The sequence below is a fragment of the Neopsephotus bourkii genome, unplaced genomic scaffold (genome assembly GCF_033783945.1).
Source record: "Neopsephotus bourkii isolate Nb327-2 ecotype Australia unplaced genomic scaffold, CSIRO-AGI_Nbou_v1 NB_257, whole genome shotgun sequence".
In the NCBI taxonomy this organism is placed as follows: domain Eukaryota; kingdom Metazoa; phylum Chordata; class Aves; order Psittaciformes; family Psittacidae; genus Neopsephotus; species Neopsephotus bourkii.
In genome coordinates, this window is record NW_026900766.1 from 1,188,633 (window position 1) to 1,216,117 (window position 27,485).

General features: G+C 41.0%; 1 protein-coding gene across 4 annotated transcripts in view; it reads right to left on the bottom strand.

Annotated features, from left to right (window-relative positions):
• Positions 1–2,929: 2,929 nt before the first annotated feature.
• Positions 2,930–27,485, bottom strand: part of CROT (carnitine O-octanoyltransferase) — a 235,564-nt gene continuing 211,008 nt past the window's right edge. The window contains exons 2-17 of one of the 4 annotated variants that reach the window (XM_061346104.1): positions 20,346–20,471; positions 17,766–17,890; positions 16,677–16,858; positions 16,386–16,510; positions 13,934–14,042; positions 11,850–11,943; positions 11,631–11,756; positions 11,089–11,190; positions 10,408–10,491; positions 10,208–10,315; positions 9,821–9,951; positions 8,346–8,469; positions 6,124–6,202; positions 5,265–5,358; positions 4,973–5,092; positions 2,930–3,863 (exon numbers count right to left, since the gene is read on the bottom strand). In XM_061346104.1, coding sequence (XP_061202088.1) covers positions 3,743–3,863; positions 4,973–5,092; positions 5,265–5,358; positions 6,124–6,202; positions 8,346–8,469; positions 9,821–9,951; positions 10,208–10,315; positions 10,408–10,491; positions 11,089–11,190; positions 11,631–11,756; positions 11,850–11,943; positions 13,934–14,042; positions 16,386–16,510; positions 16,677–16,858; positions 17,766–17,890; positions 20,346–20,460 — 1,839 coding nt within the window. In that variant the 5' untranslated portion in view covers positions 20,461–20,471 and the 3' untranslated portion in view covers positions 2,930–3,742. Of the gene's footprint in view, positions 3,864–4,972; positions 5,093–5,264; positions 5,359–6,123; positions 6,203–8,345; positions 8,470–9,820; positions 9,952–10,207; positions 10,316–10,407; positions 10,492–11,088; positions 11,191–11,630; positions 11,757–11,849; positions 11,944–13,933; positions 14,043–16,385; positions 16,511–16,676; positions 16,859–17,765; positions 17,891–20,345; positions 20,472–27,485 lie in introns of those variants that run through there. The other 3 variants (XM_061346105.1, XM_061346107.1, XM_061346106.1) reach the window with 3 other exon arrangements.

Genomic DNA, 27,485 nt, shown 5'->3' on the forward strand with positions numbered 1-27,485 from the left:
GCAGGAGAAGTCCCTGTTGAGAAAATAATCTGTGTGGTACTGGTACTCAGGTTCTTCTAGATGGAAGAGCATGGAGCAACAGACATGCAGGAAGTACTGAAAAAATGGCTGGGCACTTCCCTTCAGTTAAGTGAAAGCAACAGCGAAGTGCAGAGGCAGCCCGAGGAGCACTGGTCTCACCCTCCTTTTTTCAGCATTTCATTAGCTAGCTATGTCAAGTCACACACACAGAGCTGGCCTGGAAAAACAGGCAGAAACCACCATCACTGTGAGGATGGTGAGGCACTGGCATAGGTCATCCAGAGAAGTTGTGGCTGTTCCATTCCTGGCAGTGTTCAATGCCAGGTTGGACAGAGCTTGGAGCAACCTGGTCTAGTGGAAGGTGTCCCTGCCCATGGCAGGCAGAGTGGAACTGGATGATCTTTAAGGTCTTTTCCAACCCAAACCATTCTATGATTCTATGACCTTGTTCCTGTTTCCTCCTCTCCCTTTCCCTATTTGTACCTGTGGTTACATCCTGGATGCATTTATGACAAGCCAAGTTTCTGGTGTGGTGGATATTCTTGCTGCAAAATAAATAGCACCGTGGATGGAAAAGCAGTTTCAGGTTTTCTAAAACTGTCCAACTAAGACCTGCCTGTGCATTGTGGTTTAAGCCCAGCCAGCAACCCACAACCACGCAGCCACTCGCTCACTCCCTCCCTCACTTCCTCCCCCTACTCCCGGAGGGATGCAGAGGAGAATCAAAAGAATGTAACTCCCGTGGGTTGAGGTAAGAGCGGTTTAGTAACTAAGGTATAACACAAACCACTACTGCTGCCACCAATAATAGTAATGATAAGGGAAATAACAAGGGAAGACTACAACCACTCACCACCAGCTGACTGATACCTAGCCCGACCCAAGCAGTGATCTCGCCCTTCTGGGTAACTGCCCCCGTTTATATACTGGGCATGACGTGCTGTGGTATGGAATAACCCTTTAGCTGGTTACTATCAGGTGCCCTGTCTCTGCTTCCTTCCTGCTTCCCCTCCTCCCTGTCAGAGCATGAGACTCAGAAAGTCCTTGGTCAGAGTAAACATTACTGAGCACCAATTAAAAACATCGGTGTTATCAGCGCTGTTCCCAGGCTGAAAGTCAAAACCACAGCAATGCACCAGCTACTAAGACGGAGAAAAATGACTGCTACTGCTGAACGCAGGACACCGTGGCAGTGAGGAAGAGCCAGGCTGCAACTCTGGAGATGTCTGCTTGACCTGACTTCTGGGGCAAGTGAAAATATGAACACATGCACAGCAGCAAGCACTCTGAACCAGTCATCAGGGATAAGGTTTTCACCTCTGAGGCCATAGAAGCATCACATCTGTCATTGCTCTATCACAGATAACAGACTAGGGGCATCAGAGGTGCTAACAGCTGCTGTATTTGTTTCTTACTCACATTTTGGTTTGTTTATTGCACAGATTGTCCAGGAAGCGCTGCATAGAGCCAGAGAAGGTAGCACCTGTGTTGTGATAGCTCACCACCTCTCCACCATCTAAAACACTGGCAAGATTGTTATGCCCAGAATGGCAAGGTTGCAGAGCAAGGGACCCATCAGCAGCTCCTGGCTGAGCAAGGCATCTACTATTCTCTGGTCAGCATTCAAAGTGGACCATGCAATATGTGGTAGCAGGTAATACCTGCTGCTGAAGCGCATCTGTACAGCTGGTCCAATCCTTTGGATGAGGCCAGTTTCATTACTTCTGGTTTTGGTAAAATAATGTGCACATTTGCTTCAAGAACCCAGCCCTCTTCTTCCACTAGGACATCAGCAAGCTGTTCCTGTAGAGGCCTAGTGAAAAAGGATGAGACCTTGCCCCTCTCTTCAGGTTTTGGAGGGTTGTTTTCACAGGTTGATGATAACGTTCTAACTTTGCATTCTTTCTAAACTCTGGTGCGTGATGAGGAATGTAAGACATACAAGATGCACACCAGCAAGAGGCCAAGGAAGTTTTCAGAAAAGCAGTCACTGGCCAGAAAGAGAGTAGCTGTTGCTTATGCACAGATACCAGCATGCAGGGACAGAAGGGAGGTAGTGATGTCTTCCTCAGCACAGATGGGCCCAAAGTGCTGCTAAATACATGCACATGCAACCCAGAGCAGGGAGAGAAGGAAGTCTGTTGGGACTGTCAACTGGCTCAATTCCACCACTGCAGAACCCTGGCTCCTATTCTCAGCTTGCCAATGTACAAACGGGTGCAGCCAATTCCCGGAATCCCTTCCTTTGGGTCCCATGTCTTGGAAACAAATTGTGCTTCTCTTCTGACAACCATCATCAGATTTCAGGCTGTTTTAAGAGAGTGTTCAAGGCAAACTGTCCTTGTCACAGTAGCAACCAGGTTTACTAACCCAGCTGAGGGGTGAAAGGTTGTAGCTGTCAGAACTTAAAAACAACAAAAACCCAGACCCATCAAGCATAACTTAGTCCAAAATCCTCATCTATCTCACAGAAATTATAAAGACTTCAAACCATTAAACAATTAATGGTTGTCACGTTTGAGACAGGACATGCAAGCAGTCCAGTAAAGGCAGGGAAGACAAAGGCTCTTTTATAAGGCAACAAGACACAGTATAACACATCCTGGCCTGTTACTCAGGCAAGTGTCAGGCTTTGAGAAAGGAAATAAAGAGGGAAACCCTGTTCTTGCTCCTGTGGGGAAAAAAGCAACAGAACTTACAGAGGGCAAAGAGACTGGCTCAGTGTTAGCTGAGGAGGCAGTTGCTCCGGTAAACCAAATAATCTCTGATCTCTCTCAAAACCCTGAAAACTAGAGAAAACAATGGGTACTTTAGAATCGCAACTTCAGCTGTCTCCAAGATAATCCCTCTTTCACAAAGAGATGTGCTACACATTAAGCAGTCCACCATGAAACAATCAACAGAAAGCTGATTTTTAGAATAATTTTATTTCTGTATCAGGAATACAAAGCTGCTCAGAGGAGCCAAGTTTAAAAATCCTGAGAACTGTATGAACCTGCATTCAGTGCCTAGTTGTATCATGTATTATTAGTGTAAAGCAGATGTTCACAGTTCACTAGAAGATGAAAACTCTGAGGAATCTGGAACTCATATGCTGCTTGCTGTTGTTATTATTGAGAGCTCCTTTTTCAAAATACTTCAGATTGTAGTGCTTTCTTACTTCAAATGTAGTGGGAATTTCCCCACTTACAGATATGTCTATTTGGTATAATCCCAATAGCAAAAATGAAAGATAAATTTCATTTCAATAGAAGGCAGTCCTTCTATTTCATAAACTGCTACCATTAAGAAGCATTATCACCTAGGAGGATAGTGAGGTTACTCCTAAGCACAGAATTAAGTGCTCCATGACATAAACACTATCAGTAGACTACCAAGTATTCTACATGTTACTACTAAGATCACAAATCCAAATCTCCCATAAATTCTCCATTTCCAACATCCCGAGTATGTTTGCATTGTTGAGGCATATTTTAATATTGCATAGCTCCACCTAAGTAAGGTACTACTGCTTGCATTGTTTTTGCAAATGGCTACATTATTCTTAAATGGGTACTGTCACCACAGTAAGTCCCATAAAAACAGGTAGATTTCACAAAAATTGTTAAATGTCTTAACTTTCCTATAACAGTAATCTTGAGTAGCATTTCTTTCAAACTACATATAACTTGTATTACATATAACTTGTGAACTTGTAAAGGCCTTTACATCATTATCAACCTTACAGCTGAGCTGCAATTGTTAACTGTATCATGTCCTGAAAACACTGGAACACAGTTCTACACAGCACTTCTGCATCAGTCTCCGGACAGGATTTCCAGGAACAACAGTTAGTAAGGATCCTATCAATAAGAAAAGAAGGACATTACCACTTTTAGTTCTTATGGTCTAGGAGAAAAAAAAAAATAAAAAAATAAAGATCACACAAATTGCTCTGAAATTCGATATTATGGACATAAATCCTGAAGCAAATAGTCACATGAACATACTGTCTCAACATTCAAAGCGGACTCAGATACCTCATGTCTTCTGTAAGGAGCACTGCTGATAGATCTTGAAACTAGACACTGATTTAAACACCTATTTCTATATACACAGTGACAGAACTTTTCCACTTACATTTGAAAAGACTGAATTATATTTCTTCTATGCAACTAGCTCAAGGTTTAAAGTACTTTTTTTCTATTTACCTAATAAAAGGTACATCTTTATTTAGTTCTATTTCTCTTAACAGAGCCATTGATCAAAGTATAAGTGGTTTGCATTCTCAGACTGAATCAAATCTACACAATACATATATAGCTTTAGGAAGAAGTCACTCAAAAACATCTAAAACTCAAAATAGCAAGTTACCTCAACACATTATAATCAAAGTAATTTATCAGATTTTATAAAGAAGCAGTTAATTTTTGTCCACAAGACTAGTAAATCAAGGTTGGATCTTTCCAAATCCTACCAGTTTTATGAGAAGTGAAGCCAAATGCTTTAGCTTCTCCTTGCTGCTCAGAGGGGTCTGAGTTTGAGCCAAGAGATGTGTGTCACTGCAAAGAAGCAGGGACAGTGTGCTGACCTGTGCTCTAACAGGCCTTAGTCAATTGCTACTTTTTAAAACACACCTTTGCATGTTACACTTAATTATCTCTAAAATTAAAGCTTATTTTAAAGTAACTTAACCCCTTTTGCTCCTCCCTTCTTTCACCTTCCCCATTGCTTTTCCTTCTGCTTATTGTCAGTAGCTTGGTGCTCACTTCACCTCCACCATTCATCCTTCCTCCCACACATGCCTTCCCAGAATGTTAACATCTTTGCTCTCATGTAGCTCGCTTCTCAACCTTTCCTGACACATTCAGCCATGTTTCTTTTGTCCTTTGCTTTCCTCATTCTCGTTGTTAGCTGCCTTTCCCTTTGTGACAGAGAGACAACCATAGCCAAAACAAAATTGTATCTTTACCTGTCATCTCTGATGGAATAAAAAAAGCCATAGCCATGATCCACCATAGGGAGGGCACATCCACTAAACCTCGTGTAGCCAGTCAGACTAGTTGAAAGGACAAAATTCCCACCTCCTCCACTGTGAAACAGCACAAAACAAAAGCAGCACTTTAAAAGGTAATTTCAATCAAAGAGAGTTTTACAAAAAAGTTATTTTTTCCTAGGGATCAAGAAATGAGCACATGTATAGCCAGTGCAACAAAGACCTCAGTATCAAAGGATACTCCCTGCAGGAAAAGATTTCGAATTACCTAGCTGTGAAGGCATTATCCCTGTAAAGCTCTGGCACTGGCAGTCCTTGCTCCTGTGCTATGAGGAGGAGACCCAGAAGATGACGATCAAAGCCTGACAAATAAATGCAAACACTGCATCATTAACAGCAGCATTTCTGTTTTTCTGCTTCTTGTGGTCTGGGTAGTTCAAATACCATTGGAAGGATAGATAAGTAGCATACAAAACCACTTCCCAAATATCTGATCTAAGAGGCTTTCATCATTTTCAGCTTGCGACACTGAGCCCAAATGCAAATGAACTAAGTAACATAAACCAAGCACAGTTCTGTGGAAAACAAAAAACAAGAAAACTTCCATTTCAGCCAAGGATGAGGAGTTCCATGCAGCAAAACTGGCCCAATGGCAATTACATGGGCAAGGTGAAAAGGCTTTTAGGGCCACAGCTGCCTAGGTAACTCACCAAGTAGAATGAAAGGAGTATGAAGGTTCATCGGGTGGTTATTTCCCAGCTACTCTCTCATGCACAGAATAACATACCACACTAACACAGGCAGCCTAGAATTTCACAATTTCCCAATCTCTCCTCCACCTCTAAAGGCCACATTTCCCACTTTCCGGCCAAGCATGTATTTGATCAGAAATATACTCAAATAATGTTTAGCTGGGCAAAAAAAGTGAATTAATACTCAAAGAGAACCTGTATTTAGGGCAGAAGGACTAAGATTTGAGTTTCTCTCACGAAAACTGAAGTATAAAGTGTTAACGAGTAGTTTTCACTCAGGTTGAAAACGAAGAGACGAAGAAAATATATTAGCATAAACCAGTATTCCCCTTCCACCCAGAACAAAACATAAAACAGATTTTGATCCCAGAATACCTTTTCCACTCTCACAGTCTCTCCTAAGTTTATTGTGCTTTGCAAATGCCCGATACATCAGCTGCAGTCGTTGATAAGTCTGTAAAGTAGGGGAGGCAGGATTAAAAACCAAACAACTAAAACCCCAAAACTCAAACAAAATAAAACCACAGCTGCAGTCCAGGTGAGTAACACATCAGGAATCACAAATCAGCAAGCTTTTCCCTTTCACAGTTTCTAGCAATTTTAGATAGAAGAAAATGGAAAAAACTTAAAAAGGTACATTTAGAACATCTCTCCAACTGTTTCTTCCAAATCCAAGTTTCTTTGTCAGGAGAACTTGCTGATTTGTTTCCTGCAGCTGTGTTTTGTTACTCTGATTGCTTCCGCACTGAACAATATCCTACAGTTTATGCTCCTTCCCAAACAAGCAGAAACAATTGCAAGTAACCACTGAGAACTAGAGTAATTGAACCCCAAAACCTTCTGATATACCACTTATTTAGAAGCACACTAGCTTTTAGCTGGTGCAATCGCATTTATACCATTCACCACGCCCTGAACTGGTCAGGCAGTTGGACTAGATGATCACTGTAGGTCCCTTCCAACTGAAATATTCCATTCTATTCTACCATTTTTTTCCATGACAAAACCAAAAAGCAAAACACCCCCCCCCCAACTAATTAAGAAAATGTGATGCAAAATCAGGAAACAAAAAAAGACCCTAACTAAAAAAATACAGAGATGACAACTGCATTCCCGAATTTTCTCTGCTGATTGAAATACTACTTCCACAACAGTAGCTCTGTCCAACGTCATGGAGTTTTTTTCTATTTTACATTGAAACTTACATAGCAAAACCAGAGAGAACAGAATAAAAATATTTATTTTAGGAAATGAGGCCTAGCAAAACATCTCTAGACACCCAAGACCTCGACTTCTATGATCCTGTATCTTACTAGCTCTTTCACTACTTAAGAAGCACCCTTTACACTTTTATTCATTACACAAGAGGCTGCCGCAGAGGATGTGAAACAAGGGCAGCAGCCACGCAATTTGGATTAGAAATCAAGCTACTAAGGTCACAAGAGGCAAAAGAAAAGTTGAGGCAGAAGGACTTTTTTTCCAAAGTACCTAACTTTAGGTATTTTCTAGTACCTTAAAGGTAGACTATTAAGCATCTTAACTTCAATACTACTGAACAGATTTAACACTGTCTTTAAGCCTCAAGAGTTCATCATAAAAAAAGAAAACAGCAACAGGAAGATAATTGGAGATGCTAGTTAAAATAATAAAAAGGCTACAGTTAGTGTTGGAAGTAACAAACCTCTATGTGTGTTACTCACAGAAGTGTGTAACTGGTTAGAAGATAACTGAAGTGCAGGGAAATAAAATGAATCCATATTTGCAACAGGAAAACAATTTTGAATAATGGCCAGAAACTTGAGTTTTAAAGCTGCAGCACATGCCAAAAGAAGCCAGTGAAGACCAGGAAAATATGCTCTTGAAGACTATAATTACTGATCACACATACTGCCTGACGGCTGTATTCCTGTGTGTTTCTTAGATGCATTAATAACATAGAACCTTTTCGTTTCCTAAAGATATGGAGCCCTTTGTTCCAAAAATCTTCTCCTTGCCTCATTTCTCAGGCTCTGAGAAATGTGCAGCGAAGACAACAGAAACAGCTTTAGTATACCTCTCGCTTGGCTTATAAAGCACAATATGCTTTGCCAGCCCAGCATCAGAGGGCAGCTGCTGGGAAAAGAAAAGGTCACCAGTTCAGCTATTCAAAGACAAAATCTGGAATACATCCCTTCTGCCACTAGGACACAAACAGATTTAAATTTGCTGTCAGACTTGATGATTAGATTAACATTTCCTGATTTCACCTGAAAATTAAAACAACAGAACCACTCCACAGGCAGAGTACACTGGCTCCAAAGCAGTTACTTTTTGAGGTGTGGAAAGTAAAAAAAAAAGAAAAATCAGTGTGAATGTAACTCATGACACTTACATTCTTGCAACCAAAAGGTAAACAGGACAGAAAAGCAAACCCACACATGACAGCTCACCTCAGCCACAAGGACCAGAGCCAGGCTTCACGCAACCCAACATTTGAAAGCTGCCTCAGTGGAAACAGGCCTACTCCCATTAATGAGACAACAGAGAAAGGTTTTTAAGCAGCTCAAATGACAGGCCTTCTAAATACATGATGATTAAAGGAGGATTTCAGTATTTACACTTTCAGAAGGATCCAGCATGGACTTGCACCATTCCACTGCTTCCATAGTACATGATCTTACGGTCTCTGTGCGGCCATGATAGAAACGCCTAGTCATGGCGGTTTCGTAACAGCAGCCTGGGCTAAGAAGAAAAATCAGGGAAGAGTATCTCATTAACTTAACTATTTGCTCTCTCAAAGAATAAAAAAGCCCTGCCAAGTTATCTCGCACACCCAGATCAGTTACAAGTATCAGTAAGACACTAATTTTCTTTAAATTGTGTGTCTGAAAAAGAGCCACAAAGGAAGTCTACAAGCTTTGATGAGCAGACAACTGAAAAAGTGCCAGTGCTATAATTATACCTTGAGGAAGACTGTGTTGTCATGGCTGCTTTCTGCAGACTACAGATCTACCAGCCTTTAGTATAAAATATATATATATATATATTATGCAAGCTTCAGTTTCATTATTTATTCCCTTAAAGGAAGCATCTACACCATCCAAAACCTCAAAAATTAAGAGACACGCTTGAAATAAGCAGTGTGTGTCCCAGTGCTCAAGTCCTTCTCTGTTGCAGGCTGACACCCATCCAGCTTTTATCTGGAGCATCCCCAGCCCTATGACAGTCTACTATTTAATACACAACTTACATGAGACTTCTTTGTGTGTTTAAAACAGACCTCACACAAAGGCTACTTTAGTCAGACAATTAATCTATTCCAGTGTTCAGCAAACTGAGATCTACTAACCATTCTTATGATGAGATACACATCTCCAGTGATCAAGCGTGACATGACAAAACCCTTCTCTTTCGGAAGCAAGCAGTACTTGCCAGGTTAGTTATGACTTAGACAAGCTACAATCAGTCCTAGTGAGCAAAGAGAAATTTGGAAACACCAATGCCAGAAAGAACATTACCTTTTTCCAATAATACAAAACAAAATTACACACCCAAAAATGTAGCACCAGGCATTTGGAGGGTCTCTATCCGTATCTCTATTATTCTGGCCCAAACTTCACATCTAATCTTGCTAAAGTGAGACAGTGACATCTGTGAGGCTTTTTACAGGCATGGAAAACTAACCATTTTACTGATGGCTGTCACATGCTGCAGTTAAAGCTTTCTTCTCCACCTGAGCAACTATTTGACATTAAAGAATCCTGACCCATCGTGCATTTGGTATTTGCCCAAATATTTACTTTGTACAGTCCAAATTCATGTTTTCATGGACTATCTTCTGCCCTCCATTCCACAACATGTACATGTAAGATCCCTGTAGGCACAAGCACACAATTCTTCCGAAGCCAAGGGTACAAACCCCATGGCAAAAACTAAGACTCTATGCAATTGTTACTTTAAGAAAACCTCATTTCTTCTTTCTTGTATCACTGCAGCAAATTACAAACTGGCATTGCAAGGGACTTTCATCTCCAGATCCATGCCTTTTCTCAAGAAACTAGTTTTTTATTCCTCATCTGGGTAATCTTCTTACCGTCCATGGCGTTTGTAATAAGCAAGCTGAAGGGCAAGCTGCACAAATGTATCAGGATGAAGTTTCTGCTTTCTAAGCAATGTTTTGCCAAAGGACGTGAAGGCATAACTCACTAGCTGCACGTCAGACACCTGTCACACCAAAGGAGGAAAAGCCAGAGAAGTCAAGAAATATCACAACTTGGTCCACTGCAAATAAAACACACTCAACATAAACCAACAATGTAATAAATTTAACCATGACATTAAGTCCCCTGATTCATCAGGTATTATTAAGAAGCAATTCCCTGTTCTCCAGCATACAGACCAGCTAAAAGTATGTAAATAGCATGGAAATGAAAAAAAATAAAAATCAGTGACAGTTAAGAAAAGCAGCAAGGAATTCCACCTTTTTGTAATAGAATTCTTTAGCATATCCAATTTCATTTATGATTTTTTGATCCACTGTGAATACAAGTTCCTCTGGCCATGGAATATCTCTCACTGTATCTGATCCCTGCAAGGGCACAGACAGAAAGAAAACAGGAAATGTTATCCATAAGAAAAGGCACAGTAACTAATAAACTTGAAACTTTAAAGAATAAATACCTTCCATTTTCCCTCATTTTCAAGAATCTTCTTTTCGGCAAAATGGGACATGGAAATTAAAGCCATGGCATCAAAAGGAGAATGCTAGAATCATATAAAACAAGATACCATATTATCTGTATAATTAGATTCCTTTCTTCCCCAGCCCACTTCTTCCTGCAGACCAAAGCTTTGGAGCATAGTGTTGGACTTGTTTTTCTAGTTCTACAACGCATACAGAACAACTGTAAGTCCACCCACTGTTTCAACTGCTCTGCAGCCAGATAGGGAGGCACAATATACCACTGGTTGTGGAAAAGTAGACCTGGGGCAGATCTTCTGGCCATTCAATAATGACTTTAAAAAAAACTGAGTTCAATAACCAAAGCTGTTCAAATAGCTACTCCATACAGAGAGTTAATTTAAAACCTGCTTATGCAATGTACTTTGTGCCTTGGAACTCCCTCATTAAATACTTTTAGAAATAAGATTATGATTTCACATCTCATGTTCTCAATTCAAGTACTGTGTAATACCAAATACTGTGAAAGCTTTTGGAAACTTGCCAGACAAGGTGCCTGGTAAACCAGGCTATACTAGAGGAACACATGAAGCATTTAAAATAATACTCTGAAAGGGAAAATTGAGTAAATAAATACTTGAAAGGCTCATAAGGGGGGGGAGGGGAAACATTCAACTTACATCACAGAACGCACTACAGGTTCCATTGGAAAAGAATATGCTACTGTAGGATTTATCTCCCCAGCGTACAGTTGGATCACCTGTTAGCCCCATCCTGGTAACCTAAAGCAGAAGTTACACACTGTGGGTTTTAAAAATCATGGTGTACACTTCCAACCTCTGTCAGCTAAACCAAGCCTACACTAAACTAAGATGGCGAGACCTCCTAAGAGATACGAAACTTTCATCCAGTTGAAGGTGAAACATGATTATAACGCTACGCTTTTGAATTACAGGGTGATAACAAGTTGACAACTGTATTTCTGAGGACCCTGAGACATACAGGACTAAAACATAATTAAGACACATTTCAGACATTTCCAATGTCCTAAACATTCAAACTATTTAACTATTCCTATGGATCAGTAAGAAGCATTATTTGTATATTGATCTCCTTCACTGTCTGTGTTCTGAAAGAGCAATAAGTGCTACTGCTGCATATATACATAAGAAATGTTTATGTAAAGACCACCAGATATAAATTACCAAAAATGCTTAGCTACCTCACTGTAGTTTTCAGGTGTGGCATGGGGACTAGAATCTTCAAGGCAAATCGCAAACAAACTTCTCTGTATTTTTTCCAGAAGAGTTAAGTTCTTTGGATCAAGATTAATCAAATAGTCACGTAACTACAAAGTACAAGAAGACAAAGCTAAGTGAAATGATGCATTTCCAGTGATCACAATGTTTTTCCCAGGAATCAACTGTTGAAGTATTCCCACCTCTGCCCATTTTGTCCTTTCACAGCTTGTTAAGGCTGCCACTCCTGGTCCATCTGGTTCACTATGGCATGTTTTCTGTATATGTGTAAGTTGCCTTTAAGAAGATTTCAATAACTGAAGTTAGTAAAGAATATATGAAGGTAAAAGTCACACTTTTTCTCTCTTTTTTTTTGCCAAACTGCAATTTTTGTTTCACATTCACAAGCTAATGTGAATCTTCAGGGAGCACAAATCAGCTCCCTCAGACTCTTATGAGCAGTTGAAGACTTGTTCTGTTCTCAGTCATTAATGGTTACTGCAAATTGCAGCTACCAGCCCAGTAAAAACTTACATGTAAACAATCATTGTCCTAAAGTGTTATTATACATTTAATTTGAAACTAGATTTAAGACTTTGGCAGTACAGATAAAACTTTCCCAAGCGGCAGACACCTGCAATACTGCAGCTTTACAGCTTTTATAGCAACTAGACAGATACAAGGACAAAACTTCCACTTAGGATATATCCTAAATTTAAACCAGAACAGTAGCTACTGTACTTCCTAGATGTGGACACTGAACTACACAAGAATACCCTTCCTGCCCTTCCCTTGCTTTTTCCCTTTGAAGAGCTATTAACAGCTAATCCTTAGTTTGCAAATTCAGTTTTTCATATGCTGTTCTTGGTGGTAAAGAAACTCCACAAATTACAAGTGCTTAACATGGCTTGTCCTTTGTTCTGGCACTCTTGTCCATTAAACTTCATTACTGATCAGCAGTTACACAGTTACCAAAAATATAAGACGGCCACAATTAAGAGATATAAGGAGAAAAAACCCAAACAAAAAACCCCAAACAAATCCCCAAACAAAATAACCCAACACACAAAATCCCAAGCCAAAACTGGTCACAAGAGACTTATGCTGAAACTACCTCTGTATGTGAATACAAAATCTTGTGGCCTCAACTGCACTAAGAATTTGAAAAGCCAGCACCTCCATATGCTGCTGGGATGTAGGGACAGCATGGAAAAGTTTTAAACATTGCCAGTTGAATTAGTACTGAAGTTTAGTATTTACAGAATCAAATTCTTTCTCTCGGTTCCTTTGCAACAGCTCAGGAATATGACAAGAGCCACAACCACGGCTGGTTGTCACAGGTCTGGTGCAAAGACAAGAAATGTAAGTGAAATGCTGCTGTACTGCTGTGTAGCTAGCAGGAAGTCAGTCAGTGTATACTATGATTTTGGACTCCACTACACTCACCAACAGGAACACCAGCCCCTCCATTCTACAGAAAACTGACCTCACATGTACCAGATTTTAATCAATATGATAGTGGTGCTTCCTGTTTAATAATGCAATAAAGCAACGAGACAATTATCACTGTGAAGTGGTCCGGAAAGGAATGATGTTACTTACAATCCTAAGAATTCCACATCAAGACACTTCACATATAAGTGATGTTTCCTGTGGAGACAGTGCTCTCACAGGAGAATGGATAATTGGTACATAAACTCTGAATAATCCTGAAAGATACAGCAAGGCCATGAGAGGCCCGAGGAAGCTTAAGCAAACAAGATAAGAAGAAGCTGGAATTCACTGAGTTAATGAGAACTATGGACTGTTGGCAAGCTTTCAAGGTCCGGTTCTCACACCTGTGCTTAACCAATTATATGTTAGTCGCTAAGGGTCTTCAAGACATGTATCCTATCATAATATCACTGTAAGTGCCAAATCACTGTAAGTGCATGTAAGAAATGGTATATAAGGGGTTAAGGCTTTGTAATAAATGGCAATCACTTGATCACATTGATTGTCTCAGCATTGTCCGTGACTCCCGCGTCAACAGTTTCCTGCTGAAATATCTCAATTCAGACTTTCTGCATGACGTTCTATGAGTGTATGACAACAGTACATAACCATCATTGCTTATGGCAAGAAGTTGCCATCCATGAAACAAAAATTTACTCAAATCTGAGCCCTCAGTTAGAGAAGCTATAGCCTCTCTCACACCTAATTCTTTGGGGCAAAAGGAATAGAAAGACTCTCTTTTGTTAAGTAACTTAAATAGGATAGCTCATTTGAAACAAGGTAGTTCAGAAACCTGAAAATTTCTGGAGGCGTCAGCATACTGCCTTCATGTATAGCATCAAATGCAAACACTCGACCTCGACACAGGACTATTAAATGAGATGGGCATTCACCTTCAGTCTCTGAAATGAACAAAAAACAAAACATGAAAATCCACCCGCAGGGATAAAGTGAGAGGCAGAAAAAACAAGCAAGTCCTGCAGACCCACTTTTTTTTTTTTCATTCAAAAGAAGGCAGACTTCATGCAGTTAAAAACAGGAAAGAAGAAGAGGGTAACTTATGAAGTTCAACTGCAAATCTGAAGACATTCTTAAAACCGTTTGAGAAAACATACAGAAAACAACTTTCACTGTTATTAACTATTTTAAGTTACTGTCATTACCTAGCAGCAAGTGCCATTTATTTGTGTATCCTGTGGGCAGGAATGCTCTCTGCCAACATGCGTGTTGCTTGGATGACAGCTGATGGAGTAATATTTCTCTCTTGCATGAGTTTTGTTTATGTGTTTTTTAAAAGGGGTGAATACAATGCAGCAAGCCTGCTGCTGAGACACTTTGCAAATGATTGGGTCCTTCAGTTGTCAGTGCTTATGCAATCAATTTCAGTTACCTTGAGGAACCACCTCAGGATCCAAGGTGCACTACCATGTCAATCAGACCTGGTGGGCACATGCAAATCTGTAGGAAAGTGAACACTGACACACCAACTGGCCACTATACAAAAAATGCAGACAGCCCATACTAGCCAGCTACGTTTGCATAGCATCACCATCTATCTGGAAACAAGACTAAAGTTGGAAATAATTCTGACAAATTCCAGATACTTAAACCCCCAAGAAATATGGCTACATTTTCTCAAATTGAGCCACTGTGGTACAGCTCTTCCAGTCCAGGAGTCTGCCCTGGGAGAAAAAAAAAAAAAAAAACAAAAAGAAATACATGCTACTTTACCCACAAGTATGTAACTGAATGGGCATCCACAGAAGCCTTAATCTATAAAGCTTTTACACTTATCTTTATGGTCCTACTGTCTAAAGAGATACCACAATTCAATAGATACTGGATTAGATATTCTAGAGTGAGGATTTGTCATTTCGTACAAACCTTATCATCATAGGTCATTAAATTAATTTCTAACATAAATTAGAAGGGATGACATCAAATTCAGTTACTTTTGGTAGCATCCTCCTAACCCGAGCTCTCTGAAGCAAGAGACAGAATTAAGTTTGAAACATAGCTGAATTAAATGCCTGAGATCACTACAGTTGGCAGAGATCTACCAAATACACTTCAACATCTAATGACCTCACCACGTGCTCTTGTTAAGGCATCTGCTGCAGGCTGAACCAAATAGCTCTCCAGGTTCCACTGATCAGACTCTCTTGGCTTTCAGTGTGGTCTCTGACTCCAGTTGATGCTACCTGTCAATAGGTGCTCTATTCCGCAATCTGTATACTACTTCCAAGTGTTTAGACCTTAGCAGCTCCCTCCACAGCAAAACAGGATCCCTCTCCAGATGGCAATTCCTTCTGTTTATGTTAAGACACACACATACCTTAATGACCCACAAAAGGCACGAGTGACATAAATGGTATCTCCACAGGATAATAGCTTTGTGTATTGTGATTCTAACAGAACAAACTGAATTTCCACCATTTGAATGTTTCTTCTATGTTTTGGTATTTAAACTTTGCATTTTTTTCTCATCATATCCTGCAGTATGGAAGAGATTTCCTTTCAAATTTTCTAATGGAACAAGACAATACCTCCTCCTTGAATTCTTGAGTCTTACAGGAATTTAAATCTCCTGTGCTTACCTAGAGCGACAACGCTGAACAACTCCAGACGCATCAGATTGCGTGTGGGAGAGGTCTTACGATTTAGTTAGCTCATTACCAATACTACAGTACTTGTTAGTGGAGGATGAATAGTAACAGTAGACTCCAGCGCTTGATCCTAAACTCCAGAAAACCTGGAGTTTGAGAGAATGACTTCAAGAAGCACCAAGGAGTACTTTCAAGACTGAAAACAGAAGCTGACCAAGCCAAGAAACATCAAAATGACAGAAAATCAGAATTATTCCAACAGGATGTACAAAAAGCATACTCAAGAAATGCATTCTGTGGAAAAAGATGCAACTAGCAATGATGCTGAAATTCTGCCCATATAATGCAAGGAACCCATCCACATTTATAAACCCATGGAATTTGTCTTTTTTCAATTCTTAGTGCTGGCTTAATTATTATAGGCATCAGGCTGGTAACATACAATTTGAAGCAGAGTTTTCTTTTAATCTATTGTATAAGGGCTAAATATTGGACCAAAAAGGGCATCCACAGACTGCACATTTTCTTCGCTTCCTTATATAAGCACTCATGAATATCTCACTTAGATGTTAAGAAGTGAGTATTTTACAGTTAAAATGACCACTCTATTAGCGTATTAATACAAAAGCATTTGTTTACCAGTTTTAAAATAATGGCTGATTGAGTCCCTGGTAACTCCGGGAATTCTGCAAGTGCAGAAGAGCATTCGGAATTGGCTCATGTCCAGAACCTCATCCAGAGATCTCTCGACAGGCACCTTCTCTCTGTAGTAAACAAACGAACCAAAATTAAACAAGAAAGATTATGCAAGCAAACCAAAGCAAGCCAACCCCATCTTTGACTTCAAAACATGAACATAAACATATTTTTGCAACTAAAGCACACATAGATCATTAGCATTCTAATAATTATTTTTTCTTGAAGTCTTACGTTCGCAACAGATGCCAGAATTTCAGGATGTGCCATGTATATATACATGCTCTTTCTATCTGAGTGCCCTCTTTTGGTGGCCAGCAGTGTTCAATAAAGGGACCAGGGCCTCCTATATTACAGTGTATTTGCGTTGATATGCGAAGGTCAAGATAAGCCACATTCAGCCACCAATCCTCCAGCTGAAAAGTGAAAAATGTCTAGCATCAGAATTAAGTTTTAGTCATTAATTCTTTAATAATCACCTCATTATCCAACTGTGTGCTTTTTTTAACTTTTTTTTTTTAATTTTCAATAGTAGTTTCTATAAAATAGAAGGGAGGAGAGTAGTTAAAAACTAACTGCTGAGGGTAACAACACATCTAGCTGCTCTATTTTCAAGCTTAAAATAGAATTAAGTATGGCTTAAGACTATTAAACTGTAAGTTATGATAAAGAGTTCTTGCCCAATACTCATCACCTTAAACTCTTGCAGATGTCAGCTGTGGCTGATATTCACATCAGAGAGATTACTCCGTGAAGAATAGAACAAAAGAAGATTTGTGTTGAGAGAGGATTTGGGACAGATAATTCCTAATGTATTTTTCTATCTTCATCTGAAAACCCCCACTCTGGACTGTGTCATGTTAAGATTTACAAAGTTCTCATGAATACCAGTTCATGAATTGGCAACATCCCCCTTGTATCCCTTTCTCTGTTGAAAGGCAACTTTAAAAATGCTATCATGTAGCTTTCCTTGAGAAAGAAATGGATAGGGACCAAACTCCAAATTCCATTTTCTTTTTTTGGGTGGGGAGGCAGGGTAGAGGGAGGAGGGATGAAAGTGATAGAAGGAGACTGACAGAGCATGCAAAAGCTGGCAGGTAACTTAACATTCCAGTAAGTGAGTTCTCTTAGCCACTCAACTTTGGGAAAAACAAATCACACATATGAGTGACTTGTTTATATCCATAGGCAAAGTGGCAGATACAAGGAAAAACCTAAGATTAAAAAAAAAAAAAAAAAAAGCTAAATAACTTTCTAAATTATATTCTGAACAACCAACTTTCCAAAGCTGAATTATGGTTTCCTATTTATCCAGATACATACCCAATTCCTTCTTGTTTTAGCTCTTTCCAGTAATTTTTCATGCAACTCTTTCCCAATCCCATTTTTAAATTTTTTAACTATATTTTCAGTTCTTTGATATTCTTCTTGATTAAGAAATGGCTTCACTGTAAGAAGGAAATGTTTTTATTTTAAAGACATGTTGTGGTTTAAGCTGCATTTATACTGAGATTTATTCCAAAATTCAGATATCCACAGGTTATAGAATGAATGAAAATACTCAAAATTTATTTTTCTGAAACAAGTATTTGAAGGAAAAACACATTTTCAAGTATCTGCAAATATATCAGTGTCTTCTAATGAAACAAATACATATTTTCAAATAAATACAGATGATAGCAGATTAAAGCAATTGCTGAAAAACTGTTTATGCTTGCCCCCATTGCCCCTTGCTCTATCACTGCAGTCCCTGATGAAGAGCATCCTTTTAGGTCCACCTTCAGATACAGGAAGGCTGCTTAGATGATTTACATGATTCTATGACTACAGGGCCTCTCTTCCATTTAACACCTATGTGATCAGCAGCACTATTAGGAAGGTGCAGACCTCAGCCCTTTTCTCACTAGAGTTCGGTGAAACTCCTGTCTTGCCACTTTCTCCAGATCCCTCCACAGACCTTGCCTTCGTTTCTGCATAGGAGATCAGCTCCATGAACAGGAAGCATTCCATGAAAGACACCTTCAGTTGCATAGTTAAGGAACCCTCTCGAAAGCTAGAACTTTGGGTTTTCATACTCTCCGGTCAAATCCAGGCTTCCAAGTCTTAACCTCTGGGGTGAGCTGAAAGGCTAAATAACTTGGTTATGGCCACTCTGCTCAAGGCCTACCTTTAAAACAAGATTAGTCATTCTGAATCCAATGCAGAGGTAGCTACTGTAAAGCCCTAAACAAGCCACCTTCTGAAGCATACTCTGTCCAGCTTTTCCAGTTGATTGGCTTTAAACGGACAAATGCTTTACCAACAGCTATACTAATTAATGTTAAGTGCCTGGGGTGCTCATTCCATCAGTGAAAGACAGCAGTTTCCAAGGAATGATTCACAGCATCTATGAAGGGTCATTTGGAGGTTCTGAACTGTTCTTCAGAAGCATCTCGTTTCCTCCGCTCACCTTCACAGACTAAACACATTACAAGCTTAAGCAATGAGCATCACAGAGTAGCATCTAGAACTGTACATGTTCTGGCTATAAGTGATTTATACAAGGGAAGACTGAGCAGAACAACAAATACCAGACTAACTTTCATCCAACCTCCAGGAAGACTAAAGGAGATCAACACTGAAGTTATAGAATGACTTATGTACAAGTAAGTAACCCAGGTAAAAAAAGGACGTGTGATAAAGTATTTATGAAAACACAGCTCAGAAAACAAATTCACTATTAGGCTTTATCACTCCATGAGAGAGTTATTTTTTAACCTGGAGAGTGAGGATTTACAAAACTAAGTTAGAAACAGAAATTCTGTTATTGCAGGTTCACTACCACAGCACAATTTTAGTTAACATGCATTACAACAGAAAGAAAATATTTTTTGACATGCAGACACAATACAGCATTTTTTCCTCTACAACCACCATTTTGACATACTATATCAAAAAGTGATGATGTAAGGAACACCAAAGAAAACCTATTACCATCTACTGGGCCATTTCTACTACACTCAGAAAAAAGAAAACGGGAGCTCAAGAGTGAACTTAGCTTCTACTTTGAGAAAGGGAAATTTTGCTGCAATATATTTCTGCTAAGGAAGAACTCCAGGTCTTACTCTATTAGCATTACAGGTAAGTTATGAAGAACATGTTCCAGAAAAAAGCTCAATGTCTCCAAATTCTGAAGACTATTAAAGAAACATGGGAAAGTAAAGGTAATGTATCTTTGTCAATCCCAATATATCAAAGCCTGATAAGATATTAAGGACTAACTAGTCATGTTTGCTTTATAAACAAAGTTAGACACATGTGTATTGATACTGTTTTCAAAACTTTGACCTTTAGACAGCAAACATTTTAAAGCAGAAATTATCCAAGTTAAATTATCCAAAAATGCCCACCAGTGCCTCTTCATACTTCTGTATAGTTAGTAATACTGGTGAGAAATAAGAACATATAAGTATGAAAAAGTTTCAAATAATTGTTTGGGGTTTGTTGGGTTTTTTTGCAGAGATCCTGGGCAAACACAATCCTAGACAAGCAAAGCAGATGGATAATCTCTTATTACACCTGCTAATACAGCTAGGAAAAAACCGAACAAGCCCACACCAAAATGCAAAACCCTAAACCCCCCCCCCCCCAAACCATCAAACCAAAAAATTAACTTTCCCAGCTATCCAATTCCCTTGAAGAAAGGCAAATAGGGATTAAATAGCAACTCTTACTCAGGTTGCTCTGGACGCTTCATTGCCCATTTTTAACCTGAAAAATACCTTTGTCACTTAAAATCTGTCTGGATCCCCCATCCTAATTACATCAGTTGATAAAACCTGCAGCTACAAATCACAAACACCTTCAGATTAGCCTGGTTGTAACAGTACACACCACACTACTACTACAATATTAAGTCGTTACCTGCATCAAGGTATTTACTTAAGGAGTCATCAAGAGAAGGTACTGGCAGGGAAGGCAGAAAATCTTGGTACTGAAATGTTCGCTCCTCAGAGGATTCAAGGACTTGCTTCTGCATGATGCAGATCTGCAGCACGACATCAAGAGACCATTAAAGAAGCCTGAATGAGTTCATGTATCTCCCCAGTCTCCCCCTGCCCCCTAGCCATTTCCACGGTGACAAACCCGTACCGAGGAAGCGTTCCCTGACAAGACCAGGATCGAGGGGTTCTTGCTGGCCTGAAGTCACAAGAGGCATACACACAACAGGGGAAAACCATGACCAGGCAGCTACTGATGCTTCGTTCGCGTATGTCGAGATTAACAAACTCAAGGCCCGTCCCCTTCTTTCCCGACTACAAGCCAGCCAGCCCTAGAACACCCGCCAACCGCGATCTATGGCTAACTGGCGAAGGGGGAACCATCCGCACCGCCGCCGCCATCACGCAACCCGCCAGTCCCCGTGGCAGAACAACGGCCCGGCGAGGGACGGGACCCAACACGGCCGGGGCCGCCACCACGGCGCAGCGCTGCTTACCAGGGCCCACACAGCGCAGCTGCCCCAGAGAGGCCCAGTGGGACGGAAGTAAGGAGACAGCCGAGCCGTCCGCACGGCCCTCTGCCCCACCGCCGCGCACCGCCCGGTGAAAGAGATGGACGGAGATCACTGTTCGCCCCGCGGAGCGCCACTTACCTTAACCTGAGCAGACCCACCGCAACCTCAGCCAACTCTGCCTGCCTGCTTCCACCTCCGCCCCGATTACATGCGAAGCCTGAGCACCGGCAGGGCGGGGCGGCCGCAGGAAGAGAGGCGGTAGGCAGAGCGGTAGTGGCTGTGCCACCACAGAGGCGGGAGCATGTAATGCTTTCACCGCCCCCTGCGCTCCGGATGGGCTGGCGGTGGTGGGATGGGGTGTGAGTAAAATAAGGAAGCGCCCCCCCTGACTAAGGGTGGCTGCCGGCTCAGGGGTAAGAAGCCCGACAGCTCTGGGGGTGAGGAAGAGATCAGGAGTCTGCAAGGACTCCCGTTTCTGTGGAGCAGGTCGGGGCTACACCGGCGGGTTTCTGTGCTACCTGTTAAAATGAGGTGTGGGATTGAGGCTTGTGGGGTGTGACTTTGCAGCTCTGCGGGAGTGGCGGTTAAGCACGAACTACCAGCAGTGAGATTGCGATCTGGAGCGTTCCTCACATCCTGGAGCAAACGCTTCACCGGATGGTGAAGCACTGCTTGGACTCGGAAAGACACGAGACCTGCCCAGTCCCACTTGCCGTGGTTAATGTTAAAAAGATTAAAAGGTCTCTAATTGCAGAAACACCCGCCAACACTGTACTTGAACGCACTGAAGGAGTCTCTGCCACCTCTACGTGTACGTGGGTGATAAATGATGGAGACCTATGGCTCAGCCCGGGGATTTCCCCCTCTCCTACTGTTGCTGAGAGACCTGGCTGCTCTGAATTGCTCCCAAGTCCTGGGGAGCTGATAACTAAAGAATGGCAGCTCAGATAGGTCTTGAAGTAGTAATAGAAGCAGTTTGATGTGACAGCACTTCCATCTCCTGCCCTGGTGGCTATCTGCATCACCCAAGAGTCTCTACATGAAATAGGTTTGGACCAGGCTCAAGGATGTAGCCTGGTGCCTGCTGTCACAGCCCCCAGGCAGAGACACGGGACCTACAGAAATCCTGTACAACCCTGACAGATTGCAGACCCTACTGCTCACTTCCATCCCTATAAGGCTTCAGACATCTTTGCTACTAGAGGCTGTATGAGCTTCCTTTTGTTTCCTGTTCCCTTGTGGGAATGGTAGACTTGACATCCCCGTGGTCCTTCCTTTCATCAAAGGTTTCTGTCACACATTGTTTTTTAATACTGTTTGCTTGATCCATCTCATTCATTTCCAGGTAGGTCCAAAGGCAGCTTAGAGATTAAAATCAAAGGCAATCACATCTTTATCTAAATATCTAATTAGTAGCCTGTGCAAAAGAACAAAGGTACAACACAATTCTTTCCCCAAAAGTGCAGTTTAATGAGGAGTTTGTAGTGACAGTTGCTATTTCTTGGTGGATTTAAGGTTTAGCTCAGGTTTCAGTTCACAACTGGAAGTCTAGTTTTGAATGAGTGTAGCAAAGTCAGCATGTGATAGACCAAAACTGCAATCTCTTGATTATTCTTGCTACTTGTGAAAGACTAGACATTGAGCTTGTCTCATTCCATAGTGTGAGTCAGAGACAGAAACTGAGCTTGTCTCCGGCACAGTTTGCATTTGGCTATGGAGGTCCTGAGCATAAATGAAGCAAATAACAAGGATGTTGGCTCTCAATACTGTGTAGATAGGATTGTTCTGACCCCTTTATTGGAAGCTGATGAGCCTCCACAGGAATGTGAAAGGATGACTCAAGGATGAGCTGACTCAGAGGGTGGAGTTGGAAAAGCAGTCACCAGGATATAGGGGACAAGGACTGTGAGGATGGAGGCACGGACCCAGAGGCAGAGTGCAAGCTGGATCCTTTATTGCAAAGATTACACGATATTTATATGCTTCCAAGCAATTAGCCAAGCACATCTGTGTTTGCCTTGCAGTTACATCAGGTGAAAGGTCTATCAGATTTTCTTACCGGCATCCTCTTCCCAGTTCTGACGTCCCTATTCCTTGCCAGCTCCAACATCTTCCAAGTACCAGTCAGGGACAGGCCACTCTTTAATTGCCTTCTGCGGTTCCTCCTGTCCATGATCATTCTTAATTGTCTACTGTAGCTTCCCCTTCCCATGGTCTCTGCCAGTTCCGATACATTCCAACCCCCACAAAGGACCACCCAGAGGACCCTCGAGGAAGCCCAGCTTTGGAACCGCACAGGTGCTCACTAAGCTATGCGCACTATTATCATAGTAATGCCCCTCTATTCTTCATATACAGATTATGCATAACACCCCAAAATACCATGAACGTGAAAGTGCAGGGCTCAGGTCAGAGGAAGAGCTCCCACCACCAACAATACTTCTGGGTGAAGAGGACCAATGAGACATCACTAGATCCACAGGTGGTGATACTTCTCTCTCCCTCTTTTTCTCACTTTCTCTTCTCCTCTCTTTTCCACTGAGCAGTGACTAGATCTAAGTGAAAATGTGTGTCATGGGACTTGCTGATCCAATTAAAGTAATCACTGTTGAGTTATTCCATCTAACCACATGCCTTGTATTTTGTATTAATAAATCATGAAACTGGTTGGTTGGTATTGTTTCACCTTAATTCTTTACAAGGGTATCACGAACTTGGTTGTTGGTCCCAAGGGGAGGGAGAATGTCCTAAATGACCCCTTTCAGGTCACAACACCACTGAAGCATTGGTAGTTGGGAAATAGCAGTGACTGCTGTTTCATATCCTGCATTGCAAACGGCAAGTTTTTAAACTGTTGCTCCAAAGTTTTTCATTGTAGTTATGGGAATTGCTATGGTGTTCTCTGAGTTGGGCCCTAGTCAAAAAAATTTCCATCCACATATTTTAGGTAACACACATTCTGATACACTGTTCAGCATGTAGAGATGGAAATAGGAAGGGTTTTATTTTTAATCGTTCTTCACAATTGTACTTGCACAGGGGCACACCTAGCATAGGTGCTGTGAAATCAAAGCAGATAAAATAAACTGCTCATCTCCTGAATTGCTCCTTAATCCTCATTTTCTGCCATTCATAAAAAGAAAGATTATTATCTAACTGTACATTTTTCGAGCAGGAAGATGAAGGCCAGAAGGTGGCATAATAGAGATCACTTCGCCTCCTTCACTTTCTTTTGGCATCAATTTTAAAGTATTTTCTGTGACATGACCTGCCGTGCTCAGAACATGTCAGCATTGCTATACTGCATTATCACTCACAGCTTACGTGAACAGGGCTTTTGTTCCTTGACTTCTTTTCCTCATTCCACCTGCAGCAGTGGCACCTTCTGGTGGCTTCCCTCTTGCTCCATGTCTTTGCTGCCAAAATGGCTTCTCATTACCTGCCTCACTATTTCTCCTTCCCTGGGCCACTTTGTTCAGTCACCTTTTGGCACGTGCTGTTACATATAAAGCAGTTACTTTATGGTTAATATACACAAAAGATAGCCATAATTAACGACCTACCAGATTAGTATGTTAACCACCTACAGGGCCTTTGATAGTAGATGGAAAGGGTCAGCTTTCACTGCTCCCTGTGGCACATGCTTGACATTGCAGTCTGCCACTTCATTTTTTTCCCTTGAGATGTTATTATCTTTTCACATTTATGGCCTTCCTCTTGATCCTTGAGCTGCTGCCTGGCCTCATCTCAGCAGTCTTTACCTCCAATTTTACCTTTTTTACATTTCACGGCTCAACTCTATGGACTTCCTCATAGCTCCTTCTCTCAATTTAACAATTTCCTCAAAAATCTGAGCAAAGATTATGCAGCTGTGCCAGAGCAGAACTAAGCTGACAGCAGAAAGAGATGGAAAAAGGGGAGGGTGTGTTGCTCCTGTTCCTGTTCACCTTTGAAGCATCCACATGGTCTTTACATTTGCAGTTTCAACATCCTGGAAGGTCCAGATAATAAAACTGGGAATGAGTGCTGTGTAACTTTAATATTTATTTCAGTAATTTTGCATTAGTGATGCTGTGAGCACATCAGCTGCAAGCTGTCCACAAACAAGTTTCTCCATGATTTCCCAGATTTTTTTTTAAGTCTAAGTAAAGAGATAGGTAAGGCAGCTTTCTGGAGAATAGAGTATCAGTTGATGAAGACAGATATAAATATCTTTCAGCAATAAATTTTAGATGTTAGCAATGGCACTAACCTATTTGGAGTGTAATCTGCTAAAAATGCAGGCGTGAGTGAGATGTTGCTGGGAGAAATATGACCAATAGAGAAAAAAGCTGAGTGTAACTCCGTACTTTTCTCCGTTACTTTATAGTGTCTAATGACAAAAGATTCCCTTAGGCTTTATTTTTCAAGAAGCAAAGACCAGGAGTTTCATGAACTCAAGAGTTACTGAGACAAGATTTCCTACAGAGTTTAGCCCTGTGCTTTATTCACCTCCTAAATGCAAGATCACACCATTGCTTTTCCCTGAATTATGAAAACTTTTAGGGATTAAATAACCCTGTAATGAGTATTACAGTGTATGTTACAGGGGTGCTTTCTCTCTAACAGGACACCTCTTTTCATGACCCTATTATTTTCCAAAAAGCCTAAGTACCTACCCTGGAAAATAAGTATTTTTTTACTTTTATTAATGATGATGTGAATAATGAATGTGAACAAGCATGTGTGTGATGCAGTAACATGTAAGGTACTGATACAGCTGCAGAAATAAGAAATTCCAACTAGATCACAATGTTTAGGACACTGAGACGTTCTGGTATCCATAGGCTGTTCCACATTTCTGTTGTAAAGGTAAAACCAATAGAGAATGACATTGACTAACTGTCCTCCAGCCTGCCAGATGTGTTATTACAAGTTTGCAGATGCCAAGTTGTTAATGCCCTGATTTGTTAAATCTTCCATGTTCTCAGCCATATGTTTCAGATGCCTGTCTGGATGTCAGCAATCCAGCAGCCTGAATAGTAGACTCCATATGTACCACTGAAGTGGACGGTTTGACTCCAAGACTCCCTCATCCACTTTCTGCTTACTGGGAGGCTGGTGAATTGACTTACCTTAGATCTAAATTCTGTGAGTAGATAGCCATCTGGGGATAGGATTGCTTTTTGCCTTGCTTTCAGAATCTACAGGCAAGCAGTTAACCCATGTATGCTTGAATGAAATGTGTTTAGCATGTAAGATATACAAGTGCCTAGATAGCTGAGAAGCCTCTCCTGTCCTGGACTGCCCAACTGGCAAATACCACAGTCCTGCAGCTCACAAAGACTCATCCCATAGATTTCTAGACTGTGCACCATAGAATATCTTTTCACGTGGGAAATACCAAAACAGGCCTGTGCCGTGAGCACTCAGTGTTTCTTTACCTTTATGTTCTCTGCAGGATGGGGCTGTTAGGTCTATTTCTATGTTTGTTCTGGAGGCTGGTCAGTGCAAGAGCAGTTTTGTTGTTGCTTGAGGTTCAATTAATGTTTGCCCACCTACTAAGGTAATGCCATGACAATGAATAAAGCAAATGTAAAAGCTCATCATGCCCTGAAAGCCTATCTCTCAAAAGCACAACTGAACAATAATCCGAAATTTCTTTAGTATACCACATCTGTGTCCATTTTGGATGCCACTGCTCTAGAAGGATGTTGAAAGACTGAAGCGAGTGTGGCTGGAGTGGGTGGTGTATAGGAGAGGCTGAGAGGTTTTGCCTTGAGAGTGCTAAATGAGGATTTTATTAATATCTTCACCTACCTAATGGAAGGGTATGAAGAGGACAGACAGAGCCAGGCTTTTCTTGGATATAGTCAGTTAAAAGACAAAAGACTTGCAGATACAAGGTGCAACAAGGGGTTAGTTAGGAAGAAAAATACTCTCACCATGAGCACGGTTGAACACTACAAGAAGGTTACCTAGGGAGGTTGTGGAGTCTCCATCCTTGGAAATATTCAAACTCAATGAAGCAGGGCTTGGACTATATTATCTCTAGAGGCCCCTTTCTACCAAAATTATTCTGTGATTTATCTGGCTGCTCTTTTAATCTTTTATATCTTTGTCCTGGGTTCAGCAGTAGCAGTCATTTTTCTCTTTCTTAGTAGCTGGTGCAGTGCTGTGGTTTTGACTTTCAGCCTGGGAACAGCGCTGATAACACCAATGTTTTTAATTGCTGCTCAGTGATGTTTACTCTGACCAAGGACTTTCTGAGTCTCATGTTCTGCCAGGGAGGAGGGGAAGCCGGGAGAAACCAGAGACAGGACACCTGACTCTAACCAACTAAAGGGGTATTCCATACCACAGCACATCATGACCACTATATAAGCGGGGACAGTTATCTGGAAGGGCTAGTTCACTGCTTGGTTGAGCTGGGCGAGCAGTTGTATTCTCTTCAGTTGTTATTTCCCTTATCATTATTATTATTATTGGTGATAGCAGTAGTGGGTCGTGTTATACCTCAGTTACTGGGCTGTTCTTATCTCAACCCGTGGCAATTACATTCTTTCAGT